The sequence below is a fragment of the Heterocephalus glaber genome, unplaced genomic scaffold (assembly GCF_053883595.1).
Source record: "Heterocephalus glaber isolate CG9 unplaced genomic scaffold, H.glaber_assembly_v1.0 deba00001457, whole genome shotgun sequence".
In the NCBI taxonomy this organism is placed as follows: domain Eukaryota; kingdom Metazoa; phylum Chordata; class Mammalia; order Rodentia; family Bathyergidae; genus Heterocephalus; species Heterocephalus glaber.
The window spans coordinates 35,722,222-35,733,777 of record NW_028258305.1 but is presented as its reverse complement, the minus strand read 5'-3'; the positions used below and the strand labels follow the sequence as shown (position 1 = coordinate 35,733,777).

General features: G+C 43.1%; 1 protein-coding gene across 5 annotated transcripts in view; it reads left to right on the top strand.

Moving 5' to 3' along the window:
* The first annotated feature begins 9,172 nt into the window (after positions 1–9,172).
* Ttc27 (tetratricopeptide repeat domain 27) overlaps positions 9,173–11,556 on the top strand; it is a 254,203-nt gene continuing 251,819 nt past the window's right edge. For all 5 annotated transcript variants that reach the window (XR_015453011.1, XR_015453012.1, XR_015453013.1 and 2 more), the window contains exons 1-2: positions 9,173–9,445; positions 10,567–10,744. Coding sequence is in view for 1 of the 5 variants with exons in the window: in XM_021253706.2 (XP_021109365.1) it covers positions 9,346–9,445; positions 10,567–10,744 (278 nt within the window). In the remaining 4 variants the exon portion in view is untranslated. The remainder of the gene's footprint in view (positions 9,446–10,566; positions 10,745–11,556) is intronic.

Below are 11,556 nucleotides of genomic sequence, written 5' to 3'. Positions count from 1 at the left end.
TTAGTATGTCTTGTTTGTAAAATAGTTTGCCATGGTGTGAAATGCTATTCTACAAAGAATTGAGTGCTTTCAAAACCTACACCTGGGGGAACAGATGATGTTTTTCCAATACCAGTTACCAGAAAGGAAAAGCCAGGGTGACTTGACAGGGGGAACCCTGAATGTGGAGCTGACCTGAAGGTATAATCTGAGCAGCGACTTGCTCTCTGAAGAAAAAAGGTAACTAAGGGCCATGATACTATCTCTTGTACAAAGTGTAGAGTTCTTGAAACATGCATCAAGGAGAAACAAAGATATGACCAAAAATCAGAGGTTTCAAAACATGTTAGTGTTAGGTCTGGTGGATAGTGCACTACACCATGAATGACACAACAGTGACAGTTTATGAGAAGGAAAAAATTACATGTTACACATGCCTGCTGAATAAAATGTAAGTGTAAAATTATTAGCAATAAGAAGTAAAGAGGCCAGGGATTTAGCTCAGTGGTTCTGTGCTAGCCTCGAAAGTGCAAGGTCCTGTGTTTGATCCCCAGGTACCAAAAAAAAAAGTAAAAAGGCAGTCATCAGTCCCCCATGCTATTTTTTGTAGTTTTTTTGTTGTTTGGTTGTGGTCTGTCAGGGATCCGATGCTAATACTGGATGTCTAAAACTATGGATCATTTTTTATCCCCCTCAGAAAGCTTTATAAAATGAAAGCAACAATATAAGTACTGTCAGATCTAATTCATATATTTTTAAAACCAAGGCTGGAAAGTTTAAATTTGAAACAGGTTTCATTAAAATAATTCTATCTGAATCCCTGATTTTGTGTCAGTGAACATTTGAGCACTCACTTTGTACTGGGTACAGGCTCCTGTAATCTGCCTCTAACAGACAGAATGTCAGTGATAACAAGTTATCTGGCAGAGCTGATTACAGGGTACTATTGGGATCACAGTGGAGCACTATTGTGCAGTATGTAGATGGGCACTGGGATGATACAATGTGGAAAAGCTTCTAAAAGAAAGATGCTCTGATTCTTGCAGAATGAGGATAAGGAAGTTAGCCAGGCCGAGTGAAGTTATCCCAGGTGGCTTAAGAGCTCAGTTAATGGCACCACGCTAGATACTAGTGGGATTTAGAAGGCAAAATGGGAGTAGTGGAATAGGCTGGCAGGCAGTGGTGTTTGCCATATAGGAGATGTGAGGACCCCATCCCAGGCACCATCACCTACACATTACTAGGTGCAAATTCCTAGCTGGACATCCTGGGTTTTCTTTGCCCACTGTCCTTGTCAGGCCCTTATCTCTGGATTTGTGGGTTAGGAGGGGCCTTACAAGATCCAGTTAGTGATGAAGTAAAGGGCCGCGTGTGTATCTAGTACAATAATATAGGCAGTAATACAGTGACCCTGGAGTGAGAATCTGTGTGTTTGTGTGCGTGCACATGCACACATAGGTGTAAATATATATTGAATATACTAAATAAGAGTTTTAGGTTATGTAGTGCCGGGTTTGGGCCAGCAAACCCTGATAGAAAAATGAAGACGCGAGAGACAGTATCTTTGCAGAGGGTCAGGGAACTTCACTGAAACGAAGTCCAAACTGACTTAAACTCTCAGTTTTATTGAGGACCAAACAAAGGTACTGTGTTCTGCTGAAGTGTTTATTTTAGAGTAGAGGACAATTATGCTGAATTGTTAACTTTATCTAATTGTCCCTAGGATGGTCCTTTTTTCCCCTGCAAGGTTTTCATCTGCTGGCTTTGGCAGAACATCCCAGCTCCTCAGAGTCCCAATCTTCTGCTTTCTGAATCCACCAGAGAAGATGTTAACCCATGGTAACCCGTGGGGAGCCTCAAGGAACTCCACAGTGTCCTTCTGTCTGCCTTGCATTTTACTGGAGGTGGGGAGAGGTGGCTAAGTTATTTAAGGTGCCCAACTTCCTCCATGCTCTGTTTATCTGCTCTCCCACTTGTGCTTGTGATTGCTCCTCCAGCAAAGTTCTAACACTTTCTGGTCAGGATTCTCCAGAAAGCCTAATGAGGCCCTTATTCTTTTTTCCGCTTTCTACAGACTCCTTTCCCTACACAGGTATCTGCAAGTTGTCTCTGAGCTCATTTTAATCTTTGAGCTGAAGGGATCACTTGGGTTGTGAGCCCTGGTAGGACAGTTTTCCTAAAGAGAATAATTCATTCAGTTTTGGGAAAATCTTACTCCTTGATGATGTGGCTTCTGACTTTACAGTGGGAAACTATAACCTCTGCTGCTTCAAAGTAGGAACCTCTAATACCCAGTTATTAATTGCTGCTATTTCTTGGTTCCTATGTCCTGGACCTTGTGCCTGCTGCTTGATCGTTCTCATTATCATCTCATAACAGTTTGTCAGCTGCTAGGTTGCGGGTGTGTGTGTGGGTGAGAAAAGCAGGCTGTTGATCTGTTTTACCATCCCACCTTCCAGTCAACCCTGTTTTGATTCTAGCAGGGGCCCCCATCCTTATGGGCAGCTAGGATTAATCACTACATCCCTGTCTTTACCTGTTTGCAGAGGTCTCTATCAACTGTGACTTCTTTTTTTAACCTCGACAGCTCAAAATTTTACATTCAAACAAAACTCAACTCTGCATCAAAGAACTGTTGGAGATTGGGCAAGTAGTTAATTGGGAAGGTCTGGAGACCCCCTAACACCAGGTCATAGACACCAGGCATGGTATGACACCAGGGCCTGTATAACTTTACTCTTTGTTACCAATCCCAACAGTCCCCATATCCTTGTGTAGTCACTGGGTTGTTTTGTTTTGTTTTGTTTTGGTATTGGGGATAGAACTCGGGACCTTGCGGTTTCGAGGCAGGTGCTGGAACCACTGGGCTAAATCCCCAGTCACTGTTTTTTTAAAATGTAGCTTGGGAAAAAATCAGCCTGTTTGTCTCTATTCACCTTATACTACATAACAGTGTAGGACCTTTCCAGTAATGAATCTTAAACTTCCATGGGGGAAAATAAAAATCACAAAATATTAAGCCTTAAAATCATCTGATCTAACTCATCCTAAACCTCCCCACTGTAGTTTCTTGAGAATATTCAGAGAAAACTACTTCATGACTTTTCTTTGATCCTTTCCCTTGACAGTGGGTCCAAACGTTGATTATCTAATTATCCTCTTTGCTCAAAGTTTAGAATTGGCTGGAGTTGCTTATTCAGATTTTACTTAGTCTTGTTTCCAAGCCCTATCTGGCCACACATTCTTAAGTTTAATCTTATATAGGAAAATTATGCAAATGATGTATATGTCTAGATATTTATAGGCAAGGGGACCTTTTTCATGTTACATACTTAAGTTATCCTTCACAGATGATTTCAACAAAATTGGGAAAACAGATCACTTTCTATTTAATCGGAAGGCAGGATAAGTGCCATTGAAGTTCTAAAAGCAGAAATCTTTGTTGAATGACACACATCCTATTCATTTTTTATGACAGAGGCCTTCAATGGGTTTTCCTGAGTGTTCAACAGGTCACGTGGAGGCAGTTAACTGGCCATGTGGTAGATACCGATACTTCAAACTCCAAAGTATGTGATAAACATTTGCAGAACTCATTAAAATGAAGATCTCTGGGCCCTCTGCATGATAGTCTGATTTATTGGAACCACAGAGGGCTTAAGAACATGTATTTCTAATGGGTGTCATGGGTAATACTTACTCTTTTTAATTTTTTGAGATTGAGCCTTGCTAATTTGTATAGGCTGGCCTTGACCTCTTAGGCTCAAGTGAGTTTCCTGCCTTAGCTTCCTGAGCACTTGGGACCAGAGGCACAAGTCACTGCATCTGGCTTATGGTAATTCTGATTATAGTGGTCTCTGGACCACTGCATCTGATGGAGACTGAACCCAGGGCTTCATGCATGCTGGGTAGGAGCTGAGCTACACTCTAGCCCATCTCAACTTTGAGGAACCCTGATACAGAGGGCAGAACATGGGCCTTGGTGTCTTATTGATCTATTTCTGATTTCTAGCTCTGTCATTCATTCTCTTATTTATCAGAAGTCTTTCTTTGGCTCTAAAATGAGATTATAGTATTAAATAGCATATTGGAAGAGAAGCACAAACATATTGCTGACACTGTTATAGTCTTGGAGCAAAGGCAGCTGCAGGATCTTAATTAGGATTTCCTTTTTACCTTTTTGGTAAAGCTACCTAGTATACTCAAACAGTAGTTCCCCTCTTTGTTAATCTCTGCTGTCAGCATCCACAGGAATAAAATTGTTATAAATAATCCACTTGTCAAAAATAGGCTTTTGAAATGAAAGTTTATTCCAGTTAACAGGGACTAAAATCAAGGACTAAAATCAGGAGATTCTAGCAGCTAACTGGGAAAAGCTGAGTTTATCACATCCGTGTGTGGATGGGCTGACACTGAGAGAGAGAGAGAGAGTAGCCGCTAGCTGGGAGAGATTTCATCCATGAGCAGATAGGCTAATGCCAGGGGAGAGAGATATTAGCAACTAACTGGGAAAGGAATTAGGCTTATACAGCTATTGAAGGGGCGAAGGAATCTGGGGTGAAATGTTTATGACTTGGTTGCCCAAGGACTCTCTGCTCAGGTGCATAGGCAATTACTGGACTTCTCAGTGCCAGGGGAGTTGTATACTTCGAGTCCATTTGCCCTATTCACTGAGATGCTGCTGTTGTTTGCTGAAAGCAGCCTGTTTGCTTTGTCCTGTTGGTTTAGGCCAGGCCTGACAAAAATCCTTCATCTTTTTATTCAGTGCCTTTTTTCTTTTTTGGTACCGGGGGATCTAATGAGGGTCCTTGCGCTTGCGAGGCAGGCAGCGGAACCACTGAGCTAAATCCTCAGCCCAAAAATCCTTCATCTTTTGACAGTGAATGGGCACAAAACCTTGGAACACATTCTCGTAAACCTCTTCTCCGTACCAGTCCTCTCTGTGGGGCCTCTTGAGTATATCAAATCCCTCCTCCCCAGGAAGGGAAAATTATAGGTCTGTTACAGTCTTTCCTAGCACAGCAGAATGTAATCTTGTATAAGGTTTTCGGGGGCATGGGTTTCTAGTGATGGTAGACTTAGGGCCATAGGCATTTGCCATCTGTAAAACGTGGTTACCTGTGCCAGGCTGTTGCGGGTGGAGGTTGGCATTTAAAGTTCTTTTTGGCTGAGTGACTCTAACCCTGGCTAGCTAACTTTGAGAAGTAAGGAACTGGTGGTGGTTGGTTGACTTGTTGTTTTTTTTGGGGGACGGCGGTTGTAAGGGTCTCGCTATGTAGTCCAGGCTGGTCTTGAACTCACAATGGTCCTGCCTCAGCCTCCCAAGTGCTGTGATTATGCCAACCACTCTCAGTTAGTTGGCAGTGGTTCCTTGGCTTGTAAAAATGTGTTCACTTCTGCTAGATTGTTCATTAAGTGAACAGATCTAAAACCTACTTCTAGTGGATACTCACTATCATGGCTACAGAGCAATCATTTGTTTCAGTTTATGGGACTTTTAAAACTTTCAGTCCCCAGTGTTGGTTTTATTCAGCCAAAGCTTCAGCAAAGACTATCAAGGATTCCCTACAGCTGGGTTCTCTGGGAGGCTGATGCAGGAGGATTGCAAGTTTAAGCCCAACCTGGGCAACTTTGTGACTCTGTGAGACCATATCTCAAAAAGGGAGGAGGGGAGTGCTGGAGATGTAGTTCAGTAGGTTGGTCCTGGGTTCAATCCCTAGTACCAGAAAACAAGGAGAAGAAACATCCAGATTTTTTCACTGGTATCCATTCTTTTTTTTGGTACCAGGGATCGAACTCCAGTCCTTGTGCTTGCGAGGCAGGCGGTGGAGCCACTGAGCTAAATTCCCGGCCCCTACTGGTATCCATTCTTAACATAAATGTTTGCTGTGAAAGCTTATTTTTGTTGTATGAGTTGAGCAGCATTATTCATCCTGATTTTGTCTTCAAGCACCTATTGAATCATCTGTCAGGACAGTGGCCACAAGGAAGCACTGGAGACTCTGGGCAGCAGACAGCAAACACATATGAACCAAACAACTACACCGAGACGGGAGACACTGACACCATCACTCGTGATTTTCCAAAATGAATCAAGAAAACATGACTCAGTGACTCCCTGGGTCTACTTTAGATACTGTGTTTTCTTTTAGCTTAGATATAATTCTCTCTTACCTATGGTATAAATTTGGGTGCAGCATGAAATGTTAGCAATGTCACATCCTTCCCTAGTTGGCCAAAAGGAAATGTAAGGCTATTATGCTTATGTTATCCATTATGTCTTTGATCCATAAATCATTTTGTGATCATTGAAATCATTTTTTCATGAGCTTTGTTAAGTAATATTAAAGGAGACTGAAAGGTCATGAAGCACTCATTGCAATCCTAAATTTTTTACACTTGCACAAAGGAAAGAGCCTGCCATCCTTTGACCACTTAAGAAGATATGAGAGGGGGCCAGGGATGTAGCTCAGTGGTTCCTCTGCCTGCCTCGAAAGCGCAAGGTCCTGAGTTCAATCCCTGGTACCCCCAAAAAAAGATATGAGAGGGCTGAGGACATAGCTCAGTGGTTTGGTGCTTACCTAGTGTACTCTAGGCCCTGGATTCAATTCTAAGAACCTCAGAAAAAAAAAAAAAGAAAGAGAGAGATGAGTTAGATCCAGTACATAAATATACGAAACCTGAAGGTGCACGGAGAAAGGTGTCATATATAAAATACAATGTATGTTTCTGAGTAAACATGGCACATTGAACACATGTATCTAATTTCCTTTTTTCAAAACTCATTAAAAGTATGGTAAAGTTAAAAAAATTTGACATGACCAGAAGGAAAAGGAGTAGAGGAGAGTAACACGGTTTGGAAGGCAGGCAATCAGACTGAGCTGACTAGAGTAAGCTCCATCTTTAAAAAAGGCAATGACAAAACAAAACAAAACAAAAAAGGCAATGACAGGGATGTAGCTCAGGTGCCTGCCTGGCAAGTGCAAGGTCTTGAGTTCAATCTCTGGAACCGGGTGGGGGGGTGGGAATGGGTGGCAATGAGAAAAGCTAAGGCAAACTCTGTTCTACACTGAAACATCCCTGGCACACAGGGAACTGGGAATGCTGCACACAGGCCTCTGGGATTGAGGGTTAGGTGGAGGAGGAGGCGGGGTTAAGCAAAGGAGGCCTCTTGCACAGCCCACCAGTCACATGGACCATGGCTGACTGCTTCCCCCCAGCTACCCTGATCTGGAGGGGTTCAGTTCATACTGGGCCTTGAATGCTGGGATCCTGGCTTTGCTGCTCACTTGGCTCTGAAACTTTGACAGACCTCACTCACCTCAGGCAGGAGATTAGACCATGTGAGCAATCTTACCAGCCCAAGACAAAAGACAGACAGTGACATCCAGGTTCCACACAGACTGCTCCACCAAGACACTCTTCACTGAATGTTAAAGTGTTATCTCATCTCACCTGCTGCTCAAAGTTGTCACTCACTTTTTTTAGTGCTGTGGATTAAATGGGTACCCAGCACCTTGCACATGCTAGACAAGCTCTCTGCCACTGAGGTCCACCCCCCAAATAAACCCTCTTTTTTTTGAGACACAATCTCACTATAATCAGGCTGGCCTCAAACTCACATTGATCCCCCTGCCTCAGTCTCCCTGGAGTGCTGGAATTACAGGCAAGCACCACCATATCCAGTTATCTTTTTTGTTAAATTGAGACCATCCTCTCCCTCTGCTTTATTATTGGATTCACTTTGCCCCAAGGAATTCTTTTTTTTTTTTTTTTTGGTATTGGGGATTGAACTCGGGTCCCTGCGTTTGCGAGGCAGGCGGCGGAACCACTGAGCTAAATCCCCGGCCCATGCCCCAAGGAATTTTAATAAATAGACTTGATCTCTATGATTGCCTAGCATAACACATGTAAAACAAACCAACAGACCTCAAATTATTGTGAAATTTACAAGTTGCATGTGAGGACCAATAGAACCTACAAAGGAGGAACTCTGGTATAGCCTCAGTTTGTCTCTACAGATGTTCATCTTTAACATCTATCAAATAGGTTAGTCATCTGGCTTTTGTGCTTCAAGAAATCAGTGGACCCAGTGGGTGTTCAGGCAGCGTTGGCAAGTAGCCTTTCATCACTCCTCAGAACGAGGACATTAGAGCATCAGCCTTCTCCACTCCCAGCCAAGCCTGGCTTCTTTTGGCATCTGGTGGCAGCGACTGAGTTGAGCTGAATTCCTCATCCACCCTGGAGTGGCTCTGGGTGCTGAGGAAGAAAGTGGGTTAAGAATTAAGCGCCAATCGAAAAACTAATTTAAAGAGAATTATTGAGCTTCCTCTTTGAAGTCGGGCGCTGTGGCAGGCTTTTTCAGAGAGCTGATACTTAGTTCCTCCTGGGATTCTGCGTGGGCAGTGTTATCCTTGCAGAGCTCTGTGCACAACAGCAACACCCAGGGGTAGATTTGTCTGTCACCTTGCAGTTTTCTCTTTTCCACTCTTGGGTTCGCTGTTCTACAGCGTTCAATCTTCCCTGCCCCAGCGGCCGGGATTTCTGACTTATACTGTGGCAGTGTCAAAACTAGATAGTTTGTTTTTTAATTTTAAATTTTAAATTTTTTGGTTTTTAGAGACTGGATCTCGCTATGTAGTTTAGGCTGGCCTGGAACTCGCAGCGATGTTCCCGCCTCAGCCTCCCGAGTGCTCCGATTATAGGTGTGTGCCACCACGCCTGGCACCAGCTAGGTTTTCACGCATTCATTCATCCAAAAAAATAAAGACCCAGGCTCTGGCCTGGGCTCACCAACTCTACTTGAGAGTCACTAAACTCCCCGGAAACGTGCCACTTAACTGTGAGGAAGGACCCACGTGCACTTATCGTGTGAGGACTGAGATTTACATCAGGTCAAGAAGATTTGCATCCGAATAAGCCCTAGTACATCGCTGTAGGCCAAGACCTCGGCGGTGAGCGGTCTTTGGATCCCAGGGATCAGGGGGTGGGACGCCCTTTCCCACCTCCTTCCTTGCTTTCTCGGCTCGCGGAACGCCCCCCTAGAGGTGTGACTGAGCTAGACCTCGCCCCCAGGACTAACCCCTGCGAGCCTTGGCACGGGGCACACCTGCCGAGCATGCTTAGCATCCAGGCTCGGATTGGTTGCCTAGGCGGAAGCTGGTCCGGGGAGCCTGTGTATTTTTCCCAGGTTGCCCCGCGCTACTGTCATGGCTGCCTCCTTTTGGCCATATCCTCACATGGGGCTCTATGTCTATGGGTACCTTTACGGTAACTGTAGCCCCTAGACTTCGGCGACTTTAGACTCTTCTCATTTCACTTTTTGTTTCCTTTTGTGTGGCCCTTGTAGGAACTTACTTTGCAACGATGTGCGGGGTGATGTGGACCCCGGAGGTGGCAGTTCTGAGGGGCTTCTCTACTGAGGCTGAGCGGCAGCAGTGGAAGCAGGAGGGAGCGTCTGGCTCAGGTGAGAGCGGCGCACCTTCAGGCTGGCATGGGAGCTGTGAGGACACGGGATGCCAGCGCAGAATTCTTATCCCTTCCTGTTCCAATCCTACTCCCCATCCCCTTTCCAAATCTAGGTTTTGCGTTGTTGAACCCTTGACTTTGTGGGCAGAATTCTCAGGCTCCTTGCTCGTCTTCACCCAAAACTTCTCACTGCCCAGGTTCGAGAATAACAATGGCAGTGCCAGTGATTTTTGTAAGCCCTTAATATTTACTCAATGATATAATCCCTAAAATGGCCATGTAGAGACAATTTTTAATCCCGTATTGCAGATTAAGACATCTGTGTCAGTTATTTAGGGTCACATAGCTAGTAAGCGGAGAAAGCTGGAACGAGGCAGTAACGTTGTAACTCTTGTGAGCAATGCACATTTACCTGACTAGGAAATGTTAAACGGCACATTTACTAGTGATATATAGGGACAGCTGCTTGTGGGATTAAGGCTGGATCCAGAAGAAATAACAGTATGTACGTCCAGTGCGTGCGTGCGTGCGTGTGTGTGTGTAAACATAGGCTGTGTAAGGAGGTTTGAATTCTGGCGGTATAAAATCTGGTGGTCTTGAAAAGTTTCAAGGAAGGTCAGATTTGTGCTAATTTCTGACTCAGAATAAGTCTGAGTGGAGAAGAGTTCAGCCGGAAAAATCACAAGTGCAGAAGCGTTGATGCATGGGGATATAAAGGAAACAATGAGTGAACTAGCATGTTTGAAATTCTTCATGAGCGAGAACAGTAGGGGAAGGAGGAGCCAGAGTGTGAAAAGCCCTAGGATCTTGGCTAAAGAAATTTTTCTGTTTTCAAAGTCTTTGTGAATTTTCCAGCAGAAGGGCAATATTGACAAGTATTGTTTCTTGGTGAGACCTTACCTTTCTTCTCATGGTCGGTATAAGCGAGCCTCTAATTCTAGGAAAGGTGGTTTGTGTAGCCTGAGAAGGATTTGCTCAGTGCTTTGGTATTGATGTATAGCAAGCATTCTAATTGTATACCATGTTTTGTATAGTAAAGTGGTATTTACCTAGAAGGTTATCCTTTACAGTATGAAAAATTATTGTTTTGGATGACTGAACTAATTTTTTATATTACAGAGAGTGGATCCTTCTTACAGTTGCTGTTAGAAGGGCGTTATGAGGCTGTGTTCTTCCATTCAGTGACTCAAAATATTTTAAATTTTTCAACAATGGCTGAAGAAAAAATTGACAGCTACCTGGAGAAGCAGATAGTAACATTCCTGGATTGCTCTGCAGATTTGGACAAAACAGAAAGGTAGAATTTAATTTGAAATTTCCATAGAGAAACAAGCTTGAATACATGTAGTAGTGCCTTGACCTTATAAGGTACTGATTTTAGCCAGTTATGCATTTTGAACTCATGATGTACCAAGTAATCCATGTAAGATCTTCTGTCCAGGATATTATCCAGAGTGAAATTAAAGTATTATAATGAGATTGGCTCCTAATTGAATGGTAACTGTTAAAACATTGAGCTTTTGAATATTTAAATCTTATATCTTTTAGCCATAGGTAAGACTTAAGATTTTTTTTTTTTAAACTTGTTGGTTTTTTTAAAACTTGTTAAGTATGTGCTTTCAGTTTTGTTATTTCTTTTCTTATTTATTTATTTTTTTTGGTATCGGGGATCAAACTCAGGTCCTTGCGCTTTCAAGACAACCAGCATAACCACTGAGCTAAATCCTCCATCCCAGTTTTGTTATTTGTATTTTTTTTTTGTTGTTGTTGTTGTTGTTTTTTGAAACAGGATCTCGCTATGTAGTTTAAACTGAACTCACTGTGTGGCCTAGGCTGACTTGAAACTCACAGTGATCCTCCTGCCTCAGCCTCCCTAGTGCTGGGAATACAAGCCTCTGCCACCGTGCCTGGCTTAGATTGTCTTCGAAGTCATCAGAGAATTTAACATTTTTATAAAAAGAACTTTGGTTTCCTTTACCATTAGAATTCATGTAATTTTATAGGGTTACATATAATGGATAGTTGCACAGTAGTGCAACCTAAACTTTTCAATATCTATTTATTGTTGTACATTTGTTAATATACTTTCTTTACTCAACTACCTGCTGC